The 24,071-nt window shown below is 44.8% G+C and overlaps 1 protein-coding gene across 2 annotated transcripts in view; it reads left to right on the plus strand.

The window, feature by feature from the left end:
- LOC122938568 (carnitinyl-CoA dehydratase-like) overlaps positions 1 to 24,071 on the plus strand; it is a 192,318-nt gene that overhangs the window by 38,446 nt on the left and 129,801 nt on the right. For both annotated transcript variants that reach the window (XM_044294159.1, XM_044294160.1), the window contains one exon: positions 17,566 to 17,733. In XM_044294159.1, coding sequence (XP_044150094.1) covers positions 17,566 to 17,733 — 168 coding nt within the window. The remainder of the gene's footprint in view (positions 1 to 17,565; positions 17,734 to 24,071) is intronic.

The following is a 24,071-nucleotide window of genomic DNA, read 5'->3' on the forward strand; positions in this document are numbered from 1 at the left end:
TATTTCCAAGTCTAATTCTGGCACTAAACCCATACCTGTCACCCAGCGCCTAAATACTAGGCCTCAAATTTATATCCCGCTAAATCTGTCCTTAGTGCTGTAGCTGGGCGAGTTATTTAGTGTCCGTTCAAGCACATTTCTTGTTCTGGGTTGAAATACAATTCCCAATTTAGCAATTTCATAATTTAGTGGTTTCTGCTATATCAGAGCTATTTGAAATCTATCCCTAAAAGGGTATATAATATTCAAGGTGCACATTGGGTCATTCAGAATAACTTCACATACACCCGCTACTGTGTATTTCCAAGTCTAATTCTGGCACTAAACCCATACCTGTCACCCAGCGCCTAAATACTAGGCCTCAAATTTATATCCCGCTAAATCTGTCCTTAGTGCTGTAGCTGGGCGAGTTATTTAGTGTCCGTTCAAGCACATTTCTTGTTCTGGGTTGAAATACAATTCCCAATTTAGCAATTTCATAATTTAGTGGTTTCTGCTATATCAGAGCTATTTGAAATCTATCCCTAAAAGGGTATATAATATTCAAGGTGCACATTGGGTCATTCAGAATAACTTCACACACACCCGCTACTGTGTATTTCCAAGTCTAATTCTGGCACTAAACCCATACCTGTCACCCAGCGCCTAAATACTAGGCCTCAAATTTATATCCCGCTAAATCTGTCCTTAGTGCTGTAGCTGGGCGAGTTATTTAGTGTCCGTTCAAGCACATTTCTTGTTCTGGGTTGAAATACAATTCCCAATTTAGCAATTTCATAATTTAGTGGTTTCTGCTATATCAGAGCTATTTGAAATCTATCCCTAAAAGGGTATATAATATTCAAGGTGCACATTGGGTCATTCAGAATAACTTCACACACACCCGCTACTGTGTATTTCCAAGTCTAATTCTGGCACTAAACCCATACCTGTCACCCAGCGCCTAAATACTAGGCCTCAAATTTATATCCCGCTAAATCTGTCCTTAGTGCTGTAGCTGGGCGAGTTATTTAGTGTCCGTTCAAGCACATTTCTTGTTCTGGGTTGAAATACAATTCCCAATTTAGCAATTTCATAATTTAGTGGTTTCTGCTATATCAGAGCTATTTGAAATCTATCCCTAAAAGGGTATATAATATTCAAGGTGCACATAGGGTCATTCAGAATAACTTCACACACCCGCTACTGTGCATTTCCAAATCTAATTCTGTCACTAAACCCATACCTGTCACCCAGCGCCTAAATACTAGGCCTCAAATTTATATCCCGCTAAATCTCTCGTTACCGCTGTCCTGTTGTGGCTGGGAAAGTTATTTAGTGTCCGTCAAAGCACATTTTTTGTTCTGGGTTGAAATACAATTCCCAATTTAGCAATTTCATAATTTAGTCGTTTCTGCTATATCAGAGCTATTTGAAATCTATCCCTAAAAGGGTAGATCATATTGAAGGTGCACATAGGGTCATTCAGAATAACTTCACACACACGCTTCTGTGCATTTCCAAGTCTAATTCTGTCACTAAATCCATACCGGTCACCCAGCGCCTAAATACTAGGCCTCAAATTTATATCCCGCTGAATTTGAATACAATACATTGGGCCAAATAATATATTTGTTGTTGTGGTGAACCATAACAATGAGAAAAACATCTAGTAAGGGACGCGGACGTGGACATGGTCGTGGTGGTGTTAGTGGACCCTCTGGTGCTGGGAGAGGACGTGGCCGTTCTGCCACATCCACACGTCCTAGTGTACCAACTACCTCAGGTCCCAGTAGCCGCCAGAATTTACAGCGATATATGGTGGGGCCCAATGCCGTTCTAAGGATGGTAAGGCCTGAGCAGGTACAGGCATTAGTCAATTGGGTGGCCGACAGTGGATCCAGCACGTTCACATTATCTCCCACCCAGTCTTCTGCAGAAAGCGCACAGATGGCGCCTGAAAACCAACCCCATCAGTCTGTCACATCACCCCCATGCATACCAGGGAAACTGTCTCAGCCTCAAGTTATGCAGCAGTCTCTTATGCTGTTTGAAGACTCCGCTGGCAGGGTTTCCCAAGGGCATCCACCTAGCCCTTCCCCAGCGGTGAAAGACATAGAATGCACTGACGCACAACCACTTATGTTTCCTGATGATGAGGACATGGGAATACCACCTCAGCATGTCTCTGATGATGACGAAACACAGGTGCCAACTGCTGCGTCTTTCTGCAGTGTGCAGACTGAACAGGAGGTCAGGGATCAAGACTGGGTGGAAGACGATGCAGGGGACGATGAGGTCCTAGACCCCACATGGAATGAAGGTCGTGCCACTGACTTTCACAGTTCGGAGGAAGAGGCAGTGGTGAGACCGAGCCAACAGCGTAGCAAAAGAGGGAGCAGTGGGCAAAAGCAGAACACCCGCCGCCAAGAGACTCCGCCTGCTACTGACCGCCGCCATCTGGGACCGAGCACCCCAAAGGCAGCTTCAAGGAGTTCCCTGGCATGGCACTTCTTCAAACAATGTGCTGACGACAAGACCCGAGTGGTTTGCACGCTGTGCCATCAGAGCCTGAAGCGAGGCATTAACGTTCTGAACCTGAGCACAACCTGCATGACCAGGCACCTGCATGCAAAGCATGAACTGCAGTGGAGTAAACACCTTAAAACCAAGGAAGTCACTCAGGCTCCCCCTGCTACCTCTTCTGCTGCTGCCGCCTCGGCCTATTCTGCTGCTGCCGCCTCGGCCTCTTCCTCCGCCTCTGGAGGAACGTTGGCACCTGCCGCCCAGCAAACAGGGGATGTACCACCAACACCACCACCACCACCTCCGTCACCAAGCGTCTCAACCATGTCACACGCCAGCGTTCAGCTCTCCATCTCACAAACATTTGATAGAAAGCGTAAATTCCCACCTAGCCACCCTCGATCCCTGGCCCTGAATGCCAGCATTTCTAAACTACTGGCCTATGAAATGCTGTCATTTAGGCTGGTGGACACAGACAGCTTCAAACAGCTCATGTCGCTTGCTGTCCCACAGTATGTTGTTCCCAGCCGGCACTACTTCTCCAAGAGAGCCGTGCCTTCCCTGCACAACCAAGTATCCGATAAAATCAAGTGTGCACTGCGCAACGCCATCTGTGGCAAGGTCCACCTAACCACAGATACGTGGACCAGTAAGCACGGCCAGGGACGCTATATCTCCCTAACTGCACACTGGGTAAATGTAGTGGCAGCTGGGCCCCAGGCGGAGAGCTGTTTGGCGCACGTCCTTCCGCCGCCAAGGATCGCAGGGCAACATTCTTTGCCTCCTGTTGCCACCTCCTCCTTCTCGGCTTCCTCCTCCTCTTCTTCCACCTGCTCATCCAGTCAGCCACACACCTTCACCACCAACTTCAGCACAGCCCGGGGTAAACGTCAGCAGGCCATTCTGAAACTCATATGTTTGGGGGACAGGCCCCACACCGCACAGGAGTTGTGGCGGGGTATAGAACAACAGACCGACGAGTGGTTGCTGCCGGTGAGCCTCAAGCCCGGCCTGGTGGTGTGTGATAATGGGCGAAATCTCGTTGCAGCTCTGGGACTAGCCAATTTGACGCACATCCCTTGCTTGGCGCATGTGCTGAATTTGGTGGTGCAGAAGTTCATTCACAACTACCCCGACATGTCAGAGCTGCTGCATAAAGTGCGGGCCGTCTGTTCGCGCTTCCGGCGTTCACATCCTGCTGCTGCTCGCCTGTCTGCGCTACAGCGTAACTTCGGCCTTCCCGCTCACCGCCTCATATGCGACGTGCCCACCAGGTGGAACTCCACCTTGCACATGCTGGACAGACTGTGCGAGCAGCAGCAGGCCATAGTGGAGTTTCAGCTGCAGCACGCACGGGTCAGTCGCACTACAGAACAGCACCACTTCACCACCAATGACTGGGCCTCCATGCGAGACCTGTGTGCCCTGTTGCGCTGTTTCGAGTACTCCACCAACATGGCCAGTGGCGATGACACCGTTATCAGCGTTACAATACCACTTCTATGTCTCCTTGAGAAAACACTTAGGGCGATGATGGAAGAGGAGGTGGCCCAGGAGGAGGAGGAGGAGGAGGAGGAAGAGGGGTCATTTTTAGCACTTTCAGGCCAGTCTCTTCGAAGTGACTCAGAGGGAGGTTTTTGGCAACAGCAGAGGCCAGGTACAAATGTGGCCAGCCAGGGCCCACTACTGGAGGACGAGGAGGACGAGGATGAGGAGGAGGTGGAGGAGGATGAGGATGAAGCATGGTCACAGCGGGGTGGCACCCAACGCAGCTCGGGTCCATCACTGGTGCGTGGCTGGGGGGAAAGGCAGGACGATGACGATATGCCTCCCACAGAGGACAGCTTGTCCTTACCCCTGGGCAGCCTGGCACACATGAGCGACTACATGCTGCAGTGCCTGCGCAACGACAGCAGAGTTGCCCACATTTTAACCTGTGCGGACTACTGGGTTGCCACCCTGCTGGATCCACGCTACAAAGACAATGTGCCCACCTTACTTCCTGCACTGGAGCGTGATAGGAAGATGCGCGAGTACAAGCGCACGTTGGTAGACGCGCTACTGAGAGCATTCCCAAATGTCACAGGGGAACAAGTGGAAGCCCAAGGCCAAGGCAGAGGAGGAGCAAGAGGTCGCCAAGGCAGCTGTGTCACGGCCAGCTCCTCTGAGGGCAGGGTTAGCATGGCAGAGATGTGGAAAACTTTTGTCAACACGCCACAGCTAACTGCACCACCACCTGATACGCAACGTGTTAGCAGGAGGCAACATTTCACTAACATGGTGGAACAGTACGTGTGCACACCCCTCCACGTACTGACTGATGGTTCGGCCCCATTCAACTTCTGGGTCTCTAAATTGTCCACGTGGCCAGAGCTAGCCTTTTATGCCTTGGAGGTGCTGGCCTGCCCGGCAGCCAGCGTTTTGTCTGAACGTGTATTCAGCACGGCAGGGGGCGTCATTACAGACAAACGCAGCCGCCTGTCTACAGCCAATGTGGACAAGCTGACGTTCATAAAAATGAACCAGGCATGGATCCCACAGGACCTGTCCGTCCCTTGTCCAGATTAGACATTAACTACCTCCCCATAACCATATATTATTGGACTCCAGGGCACTTCCTCATTCAATCCTATTTTTATTTTCATTTTACCATTATATTGCGAGGCTACCCAAAGTTGAATGAACCTCTCCTCTGCCTGTGTGCTAGGCCTAAATATATGCCAATGGACTGTTGCAGTGGTGGCTGACGTGAAGCCTCATTCTCTGCTATGACATGCAGACTGATTCTCTGCTGACATGAAGACAGATTCTCTGTTACGGGACCTCCCTCCTCTGCCTGGGTGCTGGGCCTAAATATATGCCAATGGACTGTTGCAGTGGTGGCTGACATGAAGCCTGATTCTCTGCTATGACATGCAGACTAATTCTCTGCTGACATGAAGCCAGATTGTCTGTTACGGGACCTCTCTCCTCTGCCTGGGTGCTGGGCCTAAATTTATGACAATGGACTGTTGCAGTGGTGGCTGACGTGAAGCCTGATTCTCTGCTATGACATGCAGACTGATTCTCTGCTGACATGAAGCCAGATTGTCTGTTACGGGACCTCTCTGCTCTGCCTGTGTGCTAGGCCTAAATATATGCCAATGGACTGTTGCAGTGGTGGCTGACGTGAAGCCTCATTCTCTGCTATGACATGCAGACTGATTCTCTGCTGACATGAAGCCAGATTGTCTGTTACGGGACCTCTCTGCTCTGCCTGTGTGCTAGGCCTAAATATATGCCAATGGACTGTTGCAGTGGTGGCTGACGTGAAGCCTGATTCTCTGCTATGACATGCAGACTGATTCTCTGCTGACATGAAGCCAGATTGTCTGTTACGGGACCTCTCTGCTCTGCCTGTGTGCTAGGCCTAAATATATGCCAATGGACTGTTGCAGTGGTGGGTGACGTGAAGCCTCATTCTCTGCTATGACATGCAGACTGATTCTCTGCTGACATGAAGACAGATTCTCTGTTACGGGACCTCCCTCCTCTGCCTGGGTGCTGGGCCTAAATATATGCCAATGGACTGTTGCAGTGGTGGCTGACATGAAGCCTGATTCTCTGCTATGACATGCAGACTAATTCTCTGCTGACATGAAGCCAGATTGTCTGTTACGGGACCTCTCTCCTCTGCCTGGGTGCTGGGCCTAAATTTATGACAATGGACTGTTGCAGTGGTGGCTGACGTGAAGCCTGATTCTCTGCTATGACATGCAGACTGATTCTCTGCTGACATGAAGCCAGATTGTCTGTTACGGGACCTCTCTGCTCTGCCTGTGTGCTAGGCCTAAATATATGCCAATGGACTGTTGCAGTGGTGGCTGACGTGAAGCCTCATTCTCTGCTATGACATGCAGACTGATTCTCTGCTGACATGAAGCCAGATTGTCTGTTACGGGACCTCTCTGCTCTGCCTGTGTGCTAGGCCTAAATATATGCCAATGGACTGTTGCAGTGGTGGGTGACGTGAAGCCTCATTCTCTGCTATGACATGCAGACTGATTCTCTGCTGACATGAAGCCAGATTCTCTGTTACGGGACCTCTCTCCTCTGCCTGTGTGTGTGCTGGGCCTAAATATATGCCAATGGACTGTTGCAGTGGTGGCTGACGTGAAGCCTGATTCTCTGCTATGACATGCAGACTGATTCTCTGCTGACATGAAGCCAGATTGTCTGTTACGGGACCTCTCTCCTCTGCCTGTGTGTGTGCTGGGCCTAAATATATGCCAATGGACTGTTGCAGTGGTGGCTGACGTGAAGCCTCATTCTCTGCTATGACATGCAGACTAATTCTCTGCTGACATGAAGACAGATTCTCTGTTACGGGACCTCTCTCCTCTGCCTGGGTGCCGGGGCCTAAATATCTGAGAATGGACTGTTCCAGTGGTGGGTGACGGGAAGCCAGATTCTCTGCTATGGAACCTCTCTCCAATTGATTTTGGTTAATTTTTATTTATTTAATTTTTATTTTAATTCATTTCCCTATCCACATTTGTTTGCAGGGGATTTACCTACATGTTGCTGCCTTTTGCAGCCCTCTAGCTCTTTCCTGGGCTGTTTTACAGCCTTTTTAGTGCCGAAAAGTTCGGGTCCCCATTGACTTCAATGGGGTTCGGGACGAAGTTCGGATCGGGTTCGGATCCCGAACCCGAACATTTCCGGGATGTTCGGCCGAACTTCTCGAACCCGAACATCCAGGTGTTCGCTCAACTCTACTAGCAACCTTATTTTAAGCACAGGTAAAAGTAGGCAGTACAGGGAACAAAACTGTGGAATTAAGGGGTAATTGAATACACAGTGAAAAGTTTAAATAGGGCCACCAAGGAGATATTAATCACCACAATACAATACTCCAAAAATAAATAAATATGACAGTTATACTTTAACTAAGGCCCAACATCAGTCCAGCTTTATACCAGCTCTGCGTAATTCAGAAGGGTCGATATGCACCTCCCCGGAGCAGGTGATAGAGGTCATGTATACCTTTTACTCCAATTTATATTCCTCCAAAACTACTGCCTCTGAGTCTCAGATGGACGACTTTCTGGTCCCACTTGACCTCCCTACTCTTACACAGGACCAACAATCTCAATTAGACGCTCCCATCTCCCTTATGGAATTAGAAATAGCGCTGCGAGACATGTCCAATAATAAATCCCCTGGGAGGGATGGACTACCAGCTGAAGTATATAAAACCTATTCCTCAGTACTCCTGCCCCAGTTGTTAGAAGTATTTAAAGAGGCTCATACTAGTAAGGCCCTGCCAGCTTCTATGAATGAGGCCATTATTGTAGTTATCCCAAAACCGGGGAAAGACGTCCTAGAGGCAGAATCTTACCGACCCATTTCCCTATTGCAGGTGGACATCAAACTGTTGGCGAAGGTATTGGCTAACCGTTTGAACCTTGTGATTAAGTCTGTAATCCACTCTGATCAAGCTGGATTTATACCCAACATGTCAACGGCGGTGAATATTAGGCGACTGTACCTGAATATTCAGGTAGGCCAGATTCATGCGTCGGATGCGGAGGTCGCGTCTCTAGACGCGGCCAAAGCATTCAACAGTGTGGAGTGGCAATACCTCATTGCTGTACTAATGTCACCGCCAGTTCTAAGATCTGGCAGATGTTCTTCTCTACCTGTTGTGTGATGTTCTTTGTTTTGGTTTCACTTTCTAATCTCCTTTCCTTCTCCCAGCTGTCACCTATTTGCACTGATTGTCTCCCTTTATATTCCCTCCCATACTGCCTCACTTTGCGGTTTATACTTCTTCCTGGATTGTGTTCACTGCTGGATGCTGCTTCTCCTGATTCCTCAGATAAGTCTGTTTCCTTTATTTGTGTTTTCTTGCTGGCTTGATTGTAGGTGACCCTGACTCCGTCCGTATTAAGTGCAGGGAGCTGGTGGTCGTGTCCCCTCACTATTGTAGGGTTTTCGGGTATCACATAGTATAAGGTACGAGGGCATGCATCCGTCTACCATTAAGACCTTTGCATGGGCATAGCAGTCAGGGAGAGCTCTAGGGGTTTTATAGGGCTCACCCATATGCTCCTTAGTTTGGGATCAAGCCAGTCAGATGTTTATTTATAAGTTCCAGCTTTCTGCAACACCATCCGTGACAACTGAAGGCCATGGGATTTGGGTCAGGGTTTATTAATTGGGTCCAGCTACTATATGCACGTCCTACTACTAGAATACAGGTGAATGGCAATCTTTCTGACTCCTTTGAACTGCACAGGGGGACTAGACAGGGGTGCCCTCTTTCACCGCTATTGTTCGCAATCGCGGTGGAACCTTTAGCTGAGTTTCTCCGTAAGGCAGAAACGGTGAAGGGTATCGCTTGTGGGTCAATAACGGAAAAGGTCGCTCTCTATGCGGACGACCTTTTGCCATTTCTTGATAACTGGACCTCCTCCCTACCAGCAGCTATGCAAATCATTAATGATTTTGGGTGTCTATCTGGCTTGACTATTAATTCAGTCAGTGCGAATGCCTTTGGGAAATACTACACAGACAGACCATCGTTTTACCGCAGGCTTGCAGATTGTATCCTCCTTTAAGTATCTGGGCATACAGGTATCGGCAAATCCTAAAGATTTTATCCGTTTGAATTTATTACCGCTACTGAATAAATTCAGACGGAAAATCCAAGTATGGATTAGACTCCCATTGTCACTTATTGGTCGTACCAACTTGTTAAAAATTATTCTTATGCCACAGCTCTTGTACATTTTACATAACTCCCCGTCCTGGATCCCCTTAAAAATATTTCATTCTATTAATGCAATATTCCGAGATCTAGAAGAAAAAGACACCCCGGATTAAACTTGCAGTGCTGTGTAGATCCAAGACCCAGGGGGGGGGGGTTGAGTGTCCCCGACCCACGGATGTATTATATTGCGGCCCAATTACAGCATCTTCGAGGATGGGGAGAAGTAGATGGGTTGGGCACTGCTGGGCGAGTTGTGCAACAGCTTATCCATGCTAAAAATGTAATGGCAGCTTTGGAGGGTGGAGTTTTCTATGACAAGGGTAGGCAATACGGTATCCTACGCACCATACACGCAGTATGGTGGAAAGCTAAAGAGATTGTAGGAATCCAAGGGTACACACAACTTACCCCGATCTGGCCTAATTACCTGTACAAGGAGCTAAATACAGTAACCAATGTGAAAGTATGGGACATCTATGGTCTTAATCAAATGTGTCAACTATATGAGAATAACTGTCTTAAATCCTTTAATATGTTACAGCAGGAGTTTGGTCTGCCTAAGACAGTATTTTATGTCTACCTTCAGGTACGGCATGCTATACAAATACAAGACCGTAAGGAGAAAATAGTCCCTGCTGATTTGCATTCGATTATTACTCATATTACCTCCCAGGGGTAATCTCCTCATTCTATCTGAGCCTAATGGAGGCATTACACAAGGCCCACCCGCTGCAGTTATACTCCAAATGGCAACATGATGTCACTGATCTAACAGTGGAACAATCGGAGAAGGTATTAGAAGACTTCCCAGTGGTAGCGGTAAGTGAGGCCCATAGAGTCTCACAATTGCTATTACTACATAGAGTGTACAGAACTCCAGTCCTCTTACACAAAATGGGGTACAGGACGGATGATAATTGCCCTAGATGTGGCGCGCACAATGCAGATTTAATTCACTTGATGTGGAATTGCCCAAGGTTGCGAAGATATTGGTCAGATGTGGGGACCTTACTATGTAATGTGTTTGATATAACTATTGATCTAGCTCCTACAGTCTGTATTTTGGGGTATACCAAACTGATTCCTGCTACCCCTGAGCTTAGAATAGCGATCACAAGAATCCATTACCAGGCAAGGAAGTTAATTGCGTATCACTGGATTGCCTCTGTCCCCCCGGCTATTCAGCATTTAGTGGATAAGATTCATATGCTAGTGAGACTGGAGAGTTATGTATACCAAAAACGAGGAAGTAATAAGAAATTCGAAAAAATATGGTCACTTTGGATATCACATTATAATGTTGTGGTGTAATGTAGTAGACTTGTTGCTTTGAATGGTGATGGAAAGGTATTGCATGATGATCTGTGAGTACGACGGGGTGATAGCTGGCGTGGATGCTGGATTTGCATGTGAAAAATGAAGAGCCAACGGGAAGTCGAGTAATGGCTCATCCTGAAGATCTTCTGGGACTATGGTTCTTGGAGTAACATGAAGCCATCATCGATGCCTCTCCTATGGACTTTCTTACAACCTCGGACCCGAGACTCAGGGTGTGGGGAGGGAGGGAGGGTTTATGTTTTCCCCTTTTTCGGGGTGTTTGTATAAAATTTTATTGAAAATCAATAAAAAAAGATTTGATTTAAAAAAAAAAGAGAAAATGTTATGCTCAGCCCAATTTTTTCTATGTAATTACTGTATACTGTATATGCCATATGGAAAAACGGACCGGAAACACAATAGAAACAAAAAACGTAACAACGGATCGGTGAAAAACGGACCGCAAAACAGAAAAAGCCATTCAGTCGTGTGCAGGAGGCCTAAGCCATCGTTTATGGTCGGAACTACAACGGTATCTGATCGTCTTTGAACCTCCGACTTTCGTTCTTGATTAATGAAAACATTCTTGGCAAATGCTTTCGCTTTGGTTCGTCTTGCGCCGGTCCAAGAATTTCACCTCTAGTGGCGCAATATGAATGCCCTCAGCCGTCCCTCTTAATCATGGCCCCAGTTCCAAAAACCAACAAAATAGAACCAGAGTCCTATTCCATTATTCCTAGCTGAAGTATTCAGACGACCCGGCCTGCTTTGAACACTGTACATTTTTTCAATAGTCAGCTAAGCAGCAGGCACTCTCCCATAATGTTTTAAATGGTCAGCTCAGCAGCAAACCCTCAACCATCATGTTTTAGAGGGTCAGCTCAGCAGCAGGCCCTCGCATATAATGTTTTAGAGGGTCAGCTCATCTGCAGCAGGCCCTCGCATATGTTTTAGAGGGTCAGCTCACCTGCAGGCCCTCACCTACAATCTTTTAGAGGGTTAGTTCACCCGCAGGCCCTCACCTAATTATACCTAATAGTTAATTTGCGCGCATGCTGCCTTGTTTGGAAGTGGCAGACGCAGCTGTTTCTCAGGCTCCCTCTCCGGAATCAAACCCTGATGGACCTGTTACCCATGGTCACCGTGGTTCGCGCTGAAAATAACATCGAAAGTTGATAGGGCAGACATCTGAATGAATCGTCGCTGTCACGGGGACGTGCGATCGGGCCCAGGTTATCTAGAGTCACCATAGCGGCAGCAGGCCCTCGCACATAATGTTTTAGAGGGTCACCAACAGGCCCTTGCTCCAAATGTTTTTGAGGGTCACCAGCAGGCCACCAATCATAATTTTTCAAGGTTGTATGATGCCCTCCTTTATGTGTAATAAAGGGTGTATTGGAGTGCCGGTTCCTTGTAATTTTTGGCAGCCCTTTCACTTAGCGCATAGGCTTTATGAGTGTAGGAGTCCCACTACCTGAACAATTGTACCACAATGTGAATGAGGCTCTCCTTTATGTGATATACAGGTTGTATCGGAGTGTCTCTTCCTTGTAATTTTTGGCAGCACTTGCACTTTATATACAAGTAAATATACAGGAAATAATGTTTCCTAACAATTTTTCCTCTAAAATCTTCGGTTTTGTGTGTATTATTGTCAGTCTGTAAAAGTGGCATACTACTCGGACAACATCATTCCCAGCAGCACCCTGGGAGTCCAAGATGCATCCAGACATCCTCCCCATTCTGTTCTCAAGCCATTTCGGTGGTGTTTCCATCAATTTTTTACCTTTTCCTATGAACGCCCGAGCCCCAGAGCACCCGAGCACTATGGTGCTCGATCAACACTAATCACCACAAATATACAGGTCCTTCTAAAAAAATTAGCATATTGTGATAAAGTTCATTATTTTCTGTAATGTACTGATAAACATTAGACTTTCATATATTTTAGATTTATTACACACCAACTGAAGTAGTTCAAGCCTTTTATTGTTTTAATATTGATGATTTTGGCATACAGCTCATGAAAACCCCAAAAAATTAGCATATCATGAAAAGGTTCTCTAAACGAGCTATTAACCTAATCATCTGAATCAACTAATTAACTCTAAACACCTGCAAAAGATTCCTGAGGCTTTTAAAAACTCCCAGCCTGGTTCATTACTCAAAACCGCAATCATGGGTAAGACTGCCGACCTGACTGCTGTCCAGAAGGCCATCATTGACACCCTCAAGCAAGAGGGTAAGACACAGAAAGACATTTCTGAACGAATAGGCTGTTCCCAGAGTGTTGTATCAAGGCACCTCAGTGGGAAGTCTGTGGGAAGGAAAAAGTGTGGCAGAAAACGCTGCACAACAAGAAGAGGTGACCGGACCCTGAGGAAGATTGTGGAGAAGGACCGATTCCAGACCTTGGGGGACTTGCGGAAGCAGTGGACTGAGTCTGGAGTAGAAACATCCAGAGCCACCGTGTACAGGCGTGTGCAGGAAATGGGCTACAGGTGCCGCATTCCCCAGGTCAAGCCACTTTTGAACCAGAAACAGTGGCAGAAGCGCCTGACCTGGGCTACAGAGAAGCAGCACTGGACTGTTGCATGTCATTCGGAAATCAAGGTGCCAGAGTCTGGAGGAAGACTGGGGAGAGGGAAATGCCAAAATGCCTGAAGTCCAGTGTCAAGTACCCACAGTCAGTGATGGTCTGGGGTGCCATGTCAGCTGCTGGTGTTGGTCCACTGTGTTTTATCAAGGGCAGGGTCAATGCAGCTAGCTATCAGGAGATTTTGGAGCACTTCATGCTTCCATCTGCTGAAAAGCTTTATGGAGATGAAGATTTCATTTTTCAGCACGACCTGGCACCTGCTCACAGTGCCAAAACCACTGGTAAATGGTTTACTGACCATGGTATTACTGTGCTCAATTGGCCTGCCAACTCTCCTGACCTGAACCCCATAGAGAATCTGTGGGATATTGGGAAGAGAAAGTTGTGAGACGCAAGACCCAACACTCTGGATGAACTTAAGGCCGCTATCGAAGCATCCTGGGCCTCCATAACACCTCAGCAGTGACACAGGCTGATTGCCTCCATGCCACGCCGCATTGAAGCAGTCATTTCTGCAAAAGGATTCCCGACCAAGTATTGAGTGCATAACTGAACATAATTATTTGAAGGTTGACTTTTTTTGTATTAAAAACACTTTTCTTTTATTGGTCGGATGAAATATGCTAATTTTTTTAGATAGGAAATTTGGGTTTTCATGAGCTGTATGCCAAAATCATCAATATTAAAACAATAAAAGGCTTGAACTACTTCAGTTGGTGTGTAATGAATCTAAAATATATGAAAGTCTAATGTTTATCAGTACATTACAGAAAATAATGAACTTTATCACAATATGCTAATTTTTTTAGAAGGACCTGTATATAAAAACAATTACAAATTCTAATCACCCCCTTTCCCCATTTTACAAATAAAAATAAATAAAGCATCATAGCATCTGAAGATGTACAAACTATTAAAATATAAAAGTATTATCCCGTATGGTTCTTTACCCCATAATTATATTTGCAATATGGACAGTGACCACATTTAAAATTATCCTTCGGTATCATTCTGTCCATCCACACTTCACGGGATCTTGTTTTCTCCCTTAAACATAGTCCAATGGTGTCTGTTTTGGTGATTTGGTATAAAAAGAAAGTGATCATAGCATTCAGATGAAATTCTACCATTAAGGCCTCATGCACATGACCATTGTTCGGGTCTGCATCCGAGCCGCAGTTTTTGCAGCTCAGGTGCGGACCCATTCACTTCAATGGTGCCGCAAAAGATGTCCGCATCCGTTGCTCCGTTCCGTGGCCTCGGCAAAAAAAATATAACATGTCCTATTCTTGTCCGTTTTGCGGACAAGAATAGGCATTTCTACGATGGGCCTCCTATTCTGTACAGCAAATTGCGGTAGGCACAGGGACGGCTTTCGTTTTTTGCAGATCCGCGGTTTGCAGACTGGAAAAAAAACAGAAGGGTCGTGTGCATGAGGCCTAAATATACCCTGGTTGGGAACAGGTATGAAGTTGTGGCTGGATAGAATGACACCAAATAATTTCAAATGTGGCTATTGTTCATATTGCAAATATAATTATGGGGTAAAGAACCTTGTTCTTGGTGTAGTACACTGGGTGATGAAAGAGTCCATTAATTGTAAAACCGATTTAATTGTATATGTAATATTCTGTCCATGTGATCAATTTTATATTGGAAAAACGATTTGCTGTCCCTTTAAGGGACTCAACAAGCACTACAGATCAGGAATTATAGGACATGGATCCACACGTTTAATTGACCATATAAAAGATATGCATGATGGCAATCTTGATACTCTTGTTTTGCAGGCATCACCCTCTGCGTATGGGGGGTGATCGGCAAAAATAATTATTATGCAGGGAAGCCAGATACAGTAGATCATTAAAAAAATGTATTGGATCCACTAGGCTTGAACAATAAGAATTATATGAGCACTGTTGCTACGCTGTTTTATGTACTGTTACTATGGTGAAAAGGATCTTCATCAGTATGTAGTACTGTAAGTAAACAGTAAAACACTGCTTATAAATGAAGAAACCACAGATTGTGACATCATCCTAATATAGTAAAGCCGAGATATAAACACACATTCTATTGTGACATTACAATGTTCTGATAACAGAACACGGCCTACAAATAAAGAAAATAACGCTACTATGACATAATAGAACAACAGAATATGGTCTAGTAATAAATACACTATTGTGAAATCACTACTAAAGCATCATCACAATAAAACACAGCTTTGCCATAAGGACAATCCCTATTATGACATCATCACTTACAATAGTATACAGTCTTGGTATAAACACAGATACTATTGTGACACCGTCTTAATAGAACACAGCCTAAGGGCGAGTTCACACGAACGTGTGTGACTCGTGCCCATGCTGCGGCCCGCAATCGCCGGTCGTAGGTCAGCCGCATCGGATCGCGGACCCATTCACTTTAATGGATCCGCGATCCGTCCGTTCTGCAAAAAGATAGGACATGTTCTATCTTTTTGCGGAACAGAAGTAAGGGACGAAACCCCACAGAAGCACTCTGTAGTGCTTCCGAGGGTCCCGTTCCGTGCGGCCGTTCCGCAATTTCGGATTTGCGGACCCGTTGAAGTGAATGGGTCTGCATACGTGATGCGGAATGCACACGGAACTGTGGCCGTGTATTGCGGCCCGCAATACGGCCACGGATCACACACGTTCGTGTGAACTCGCCCTAAAGGCTGTATTACACTGGACGATATTTCCGCCGATAACTTTTCTTCCTACTGGAGGAGAGCTATTTTGCATGTTATTTCACAGGTAACATTGTCCTAAAGACTCCCCACCAGATGGATCAGAGAATCAGTGTTTTCTGAGATATACTATATTTCAAGCTAAACAACCTTATCACAATATCAGATTTCTTAAAATAAATTTTTTTTTATTAAAAGGGTTGTCCTGCTGATTTTTATCTTTTTTTTGTTTTGTTTTTAAAGCTCCGCATGGCATAAAAAACATAGCAAGTAATTCTTGCAAGTAATTTCCGGAACACTTGGGACCGGCGTTAATGCATTTAAATGGAAAATAATTGTTTCAGAATTTTGAACTGAGAAAATACTGCAGCATGCTGCGGTATTTTCTCTGTCCAAAAACCGTACAGTGCAAAAACACAGAAATATAGTGGCAAATCTGGGGGAGCTGCTCAACCCCTAACACTGTAGCGTGTTTTTCATTTCAGCCCCACCGCATGTGGACCGCAGCAAACGACTATCCCCAGCAAAAAAATTTTTGCATACGGTGGAGGATGTCGGCGCGGTCCACATGCACTACAAAGGCATCCTACACAAAACGGAGCATTGTGCGGATGAAAATATAATCATATAAGTCACAGAAGAAATGCACCAAACGGATATGCCACTGACTATACTGGCTAGTCATAAATGCAGATATTAAAAGCTGAGACTTTTGCCAATATATTCCTGTCAGGAAGATATCGGAGCCCAACATGCACCACGTCACGGTTCTCAGCATGGCAAGGGGTCCTACCACTACGCTACCTATGGTGTGAACAAGGTCTGAAGGTGATGTAATCCAGCTCACAGCCAAGCTTCCACACAACCGCCTAGCAGGACAACTAGTGCAATGTGAACAAAGCCAGACTGTAAGCCACACCGATATCAGACCGTGTGATGGAGGCTGCCAGGTGCAAAGGAGAGTGTTTGAATGCCAGGTAAAGGCACATACACTATGTGGTGGGGCTGCTCCCCCAATGAAAAACACGCTACAGTGTTAGGGGTTGAGCAGCTCCCCCAGATTTGCCACTATATTTCTGTGTTTTTGTCTTGTTTTTATATGTAGTGTATGTGCCTTCACCTGGCATTCAAACACTCTCCTTTGCACCTGGTAACCTCCATCACACGGTCTGATATGGGTGCAGCTTACAGTCTGGCTTTGTTCACATTGCACTAGTTGTCCTGCTAGGCGGTTGTGTGGAAGCTTGGCTGTGAGCTGGATTACATCACCTTCAGACCTTGTTCACACCATAGGTAGCGTAGTGGTAGGACCCCTTGCCATGCTGAGAACCGTGACGTGGTGCATGTTGGGCTCCGATATCTTCCTGACAGGAATATATTGGCAAAAGTCTCAGCTTTTAATATCTGCATTTATGACTAGCCAGTATAGTCAGTGGCATATCCGTTTGGTGCATTTCTTCTGTGATTTACAAAAACCGTACAGTGACTGAACTGAAGACATCCTGATGCATACTGAACGGATTGCTCCCCATTCAGAATGCATTAGAATAAAACTGATCAGTTTTTCTTTTGTATTGAGCCCCTAGGACAGAACTCAATGCCGGTAAAGTTTAACTCAAGTGTGAAAGTACCCTTGGCGTGCTCATTTTAGTTTTTCGTATTGTTTCATTTCAGGCAATATGAATGTAATTACAAAAAGACATGGAACAATTTTAACAATCGGCATTAACAGACCTGAAGCCAGAAATGCTGTAAATCCTGAGACTGCATCGCAGCTTGTCCATGCATTTGAAGAATTTGAGAAGGACCCGTCTCTAACAGCGGCTGTTCTCCATGGATTGGGTGAATACTTTTTAAAGATGAATTAGAAATTTGAAAGTATAGTTAAACCTATTATCCAAGTCATGTTTGTCAGGGTACAGGAGAGGGTAAGTTTTTGGTTGAATCTTTATGCTGCTTGTCTGTTCTATTTGTCTTTGTGATGGAGAAGGGGCAGGCGTAGTTTTTAGCTGAGCAGTTGTAAGCCGTGGACCGGGGTGGGCTCCCCAGGATACAGCGAAGTCACAGACAAGAAAAGCGACACTGACACCAGCTTTATATGCAAGAACAGAAACTTTACTTTAACAATAGTAATAACACAACAATATAAGTATACACAGACTAAGTTATACCCTAGGCCCACAGTCACCGTCCCTGTGCGAAGGAACAGGCCTAGCCCGATGGCGCACACAGCAGAGCCTGCAAGTCGTGCTGTGCCGATAGAGGGCGCACACAGCAGAGCCTGCAAGTCAAATACTGCGCCGCAGTTCAGTACAGTAAGGCCTAGCAAAACATATAACCCTAACTATCTCACTACTTTAAGGTCTAGGCTAGTCTCCGTTACTTCAGGCACCACACAGTATAAGGCCCCATGCACACGGCCGTGTTTCACAGCCGTGTGCGGGCCGTGGAACCGCGGCCTGGATCCCTCCTGAGAGCAGGAGCGCACGGCGTCACTGGTTGCTATGACGCCGTGCGCTCCCTGCTGCCGGCTCAGTACAGTAAGACACTGGTATAGATCATACCAGTGTATTACTGCATAGCGGCGGCAGCAGGGAGCGCACGGCGTCATAGAAACCAGTGACGCCGTGCGCTCCTGCTCTCAGGAGGGATCCAGGCCGCGGTTCCACGGCCCGCACACGGCTGTGAAACACGGCCGTGTGCATGGGGCCTAAGACAACCAGTAACCAGGTGTACTGACCTGTGTCGGTTCTGGGCCCGAGGATGCTGCTTACCCGGGATGGCCACCAACCTTTAAGCAACCGTGCGGCCTTGCTTGATAATAAGACTTCTGCCCACATGCTGTAAATGGTCTTCCTGGAACAATATCTCTTTCAAAGAGCCGGATCCAGTAAGGGGACATCAGCTAATCTCCTTCCTCTGCGTGTCCATTCACCCCCGGACATCCGCAAGCCAGGATGGAATCGGATTCAGTCTCTCCCAGAACAATCCTCCCACCATGTCAGATTAGCTCCCACTTCCTCATTCTCTTCAGAAGCACACTGCATGAGTCATCATCTACTTTGCATATTCAAATCCCAGAGTGTGCTGGCTGTTGCTGCAAAACAGTGGCCTCTAGTGCCCAAAATGCCAAATGACAGTTTCAATACAATTAGGCACAAACATCAGACAGGAAGAGCTGTTCTACAATATCACACACTAGTCACTTACCAACAAGGAGAGCTGTAGGGACCTCTCAACTGGCACTGATTTCCTTAGAAAAGTGTAATATTCATAATCACACTATATTAGTAAGTCTTAGTAACCCTTTTGTGAAACAGACTGATTTAATTTTTTCCATTTAGTTTTTCCTTCCCTGCCTTCCAAAAGCCTTGATTTTTATTTTATTTTTATTTTTTCGTTTTCTGTTCACATAGCTGTATAAAGGCTTTTTTTTAAGGGACAAGTTGTATTTTTTGAAAGCACTGTTTATTTTTCCATAGGATGTATTGGAAAACAGGAAAATATTCTTTATGCATCAAGGCTTTTGGGGGTTTTGTTTTATGCTGTTCACCATGCACTGAAACTGACATGACGACCTTATTCAGTACAATTACGGAGATGCCAAATTTATTTAGTTTATATTTTGTGTTACTACTTTTTAAAAAAAGATAAACATTTGAAAACACTTTTTTTTCTTTGCATTGCCATATTGTGACAGCTATAACTCTTTTATATTTCTATCTGCAGAGCTGTATGAAGGCTAACTATAGTTTTTAATGGTACTATTTTGGGGCATACTGTATATGACTTTTTGTTCAATAATTTTATTATTTATTTAGTTTTATATGTAAAACCGGAAAAGTGTGTTATTTGAATTTGTTCGTGTTTTTTACACATTTTAACATTTTTACTGTAATTTTGGGGACTAGAACATGAACATGTGATCTTCTGACTGCTTTTCCCATGGACCACAAAAAAGTACTATTGAGGTCTATGGGATTCTAAGAGGTTGCCTGAGAAGCTGTTCCCCTGATAAATAGCATATTATTCTCTTCCCAGCAGCAGGTGCAATGCACTGATGTCCTTGTGCCTGCTGAGCTGAGAAGGAGAGTGCACAGGCCAATTCCTGGGGAGTTATCCTCTGTCTGTGCGCTCTCCTGCGCTGCTCAGCAGGTGTAATGATGATGTCACCACGTAATTCCAGATTTTTTTTCTAAACCTATATTGGGAGGTTTCTGTTATTGCTCCTAGAAATGAACCTTAACGCTGGGTTCAGACCTGAGCGTTCGGGATGGAGCGCGTGATTGTATGCACGTTTACAATCGCGGCTCCGGAACAAGCGAACACCCATTGTCGAGCATTCCCGGAAGTCTATGTACGGGAACGCGCGACAAAACGCCCCAAAGAAGCTCCTGTACTTCTTGGGGCGTTGTGCGTTTTACATCGCGATCGTACGCGCTGTAAAACGCTCAGGTGAGAACCATTCCCATAGGGAAGCATTGGTTCTTGCCTGTTGAGCGTTTTACAGTGCGTAGGAACGCGCTGTAAAACGCTCAGGTCTGAACCCAGCCTAAAATGTAACTGGTGTTCCATTCCCCTTGTCTAAGAGAAACGTCCTTGCTCAGTCTGACACTGTACTGATTGGATTGTAACACTCAGTTGTCAATTTGTTAATGCATTTCTACTAGGAATAATAGAGGAATGGCACAATGCCGAATTATAAGAAAAGATGCTCCAGAATTGTTATTACATGGGAGATACAGCCATTTACAGATAGGTCAGGGGAGATGACAGATGTCTTTACCATATATGCAGTCTGTAGGTGACTACCTTTTCACAGATTAGAGACATCTTGGGGGGGGGGGGGGGAGGTAATTTTACAAAATTTCTGTATAGAAAAATTATAAGTGAAGTTACAAAAATAATTTAGCCAAACTCAAATATTCTGATCAGTAGTGTGTGTAAATTTCAGAACAAAATAGTCTATATTCAATTAATTACCTGTGTTGAAGCATTACTATTACAGTGGTCATGTGCAAGCATCACCATTGAGGCCAGTGATTCACTGCAGCGATCATATACAGACGTGGACAAAATTGTTGGTACCCTTTGGTCAATGAAAGAAAAAGTCACAATGGTCACAGAAATAACTTTAATCTGACAAAAGTAATAATAAATTAAAATTCTATAAATGTTAACCAATGAAAGTCAGACATTGTTTTTCAACCATGCTTCAACAGAATTATGTAAAAAAATAAACTCATGAAACAGGCATGGACAAAAATGATGGTACCCCTAGAAAACACAGAACATAATGTGACCAAAGGGACATGTTAATTCAAGGTGTGTCCACTAATTAGCATCACAGGTGTCTACAACCTTGTAATCAGCCATTGGGCCTATATATATGGCTCCAGGTAATCACTGTGTTGTTTGGTGATATGGTGTGTACCACACTCGACATGGACCAGAGGAAGCAAAGGAAAGAGCTGTCTCAAGAGATCAGAAAGAAAATTATAGACAAGCATGTTAAAGGTAAAGGCTATAAGACCATCTCCAAGCAACTAGATGTTCCTGTGAGTACAGTTGCACATATTATTCATAAGTTTAAGATCCATGGGACTGTAGCCAACCTCCCTGGACGTGGCCGCAGGAGGAAAATTGATGACAAATCTAAGAGACGGATAATCCGAATGGTAACAAAAGAGCCTAGAAAGACTTCTAAAGAGATTCAAGGTGAACTTCATGCTCAAGGAACATCAGTGTCAGATCGCACCATCCGTCGTTGTTTGAGCCAAAGTGGACTACATGGGAGACGACCAAGGAGGACACCATTGTTGAAAACGAATCATAAAAAAGCAAGACTGGAATATGCCAAACTACATGTTGACAAGCCACAAAGCTTCTGGGAGAATGTCCTGTGGACAGATGAGACAAAAATCGAAGTTTTTGCCAAGGCACATCAGCTGTATGTTCACAGACGAAAAAATGAAGCATATCAAGAAAAGAACACTGTCCCTACTGTGAAACATGGAGGAGGCTCTGTTATGTTCTGGGGCTGCTTTGCTGCGTCTGGCACAGGGTGTCTTGAATCTGTGCAGGGTACAATGAAATCTCAAGACTATCAAGGAATTCTAGAGAGAAATGTACTAGCCAGTGTCAGAAAGCTTGGTCTCAGTCGCAGGTCATGGGTCTTGCAACAGGACAATGACCCAAAACACACCGCTAAAAACACCCAAGAATGGCTAAGAGGAAAAAATTGGACTATTCTAAAGTGGCCTTCTATGAGCCCTGACCTCAATCCTATTGAGCATCTTTGGAAGGAGCTGAAACATGCAGTCTGGAAAAGGCACCCTTCAAACCGGACACAACTGGAGCAGTTTGCTCATGAGGAGTGGGCCAAAATACCTGCTGAGAGGTGCAGATGTCTCATTGACAGTTACAGGAAGCGTTTGATTGCAGTGATTGCCTCAAAAGGTTGCGCAACAAAATATTAAGTTAGGGGTACCATCATTTTTGTCCATGCCTGTTTCATGAGTTTATTTTTTTACATAATTCTGTTGAAGCATGGTTGAAAAACAATGTCTGACTTTCATTGGTTAACATTTATAGAATTTTAATTTATTATTACTTTTGTCAGATTAAAGTTATTTCTGTGACCATTGTGACTTTTTCTTTCATTGACCAAAGGGTACCAACAATTTTGTCCACGTCTGTATATGGGACCACCAGAGCATGGACGGTGGAGCTGCTCTATATTTGACATGTCAGTAAATGGCTGGCGGGTTTTTTATAACATTTCCTACAGGTACTTTTATTTATTATACTCGGACAACCTCAAAGAATAATGTGATACAATAAAAGATGGTCACCTAAAATGAAATACCCAAAAATAAGCTGTCATTGACTGATCCACTTTATGGTAGCTGTAGATATCTCGAGGATCCCATTCATTAGCATCATGTTAATATAGTGGAGGCAGGGTAATGCTAAGAGGCAGATAACAGTGAAATCAGAATATCTTCAAAAGTACAAACAGAAATAATACTTTGTCATAGTAATAGTAAAATAATAATAGTTGTATAATATCAGTTGGAAAGCTTTTTGAAGGTAGTGCTTGCCATAATGCACCACTAGGTGTCAGTGTATCCATAACACTTCTGTTTTTTAGCTACTTTTGTAAATTAACTAGAAATTTGATTATTTAATCATTTCTCAATATTATGTTACCGAACAAATGTATTAATTAGTTAAAAAATACACTTCGCATCTGTACATTCCATTGAACCTCCCTTGCTACCCATCGACATGAGCTTTTCCTGGCAATCCTCAGTCACATACCCATTCGCAGGCAAGTATAGTGCAAAATTCACATTAGCAGGTGTTTTATTACTAGGTTAAAGGTAACAAAGTCATTGTGCTTTGACGTTTCTATCCTCCTGAACCATTTTCAGCTGTATCTGGTATATTCCCATTCTTCAAACTGTGGCTTGTTCTGAATGACTTCAAGGAACATATGGGATCATTTATTAAACTGGTGTAAAGTAGAACTGGCTGAGTTGCCCATAGCAACCAGTCAGATTCCTCCTTTCATTCTGGACAGCTTCTTTGGAAAATAAAAGGTGGATTCTGATTGGTTGCTATGGGCAACTAAGCCAGTTCTACTTTACACCAGTTTGATAAATGACCCCAATAGTGTACAGTCATGGCCAAAAGATTTGAGAATGAAACAAATATTAGTTTTCACAAAGTTTGCTGCTAGACTGCTTTTAGATCTTTGTTTCAGTTGATTCTGTGATGTAGTGAAATATAATTACACGCACTTCATACGTTTCAAAGGCTTTTATCGACAATTACATGACATTTATGCAAAGAGTCAGTATTTGCAGTGTTGGCCCTTCTTTTTCAGGACCTCTGCAATTCGACTGGGCATGCTCTCAATCAACTTCTGGGCCAATTCCTGACTGATAGCAACCCATTCTTTCATAATCACTTCTTGGAGTTTGTCAGAATTAGTGGGTTTTTGTTTGTCCACTCGCCTCTTGGGGATTGACCACAAGTTCTCAATGGGATTAAGATCTGGGGAGTTTCCAGGCCATGGACCCAAAATGTCAATGTTTTGGTCCCCGAGCCACTTAGTTATCACTTTTGCCTTATGGCACGGTGCTCCATCGTGCTGGAAAATGCATTGTTCTTCA

The sequence above is a fragment of the Bufo gargarizans genome, chromosome 5 (assembly GCF_014858855.1).
Source record: "Bufo gargarizans isolate SCDJY-AF-19 chromosome 5, ASM1485885v1, whole genome shotgun sequence".
Lineage (NCBI taxonomy): Eukaryota > Metazoa > Chordata > Amphibia > Anura > Bufonidae > Bufo > Bufo gargarizans.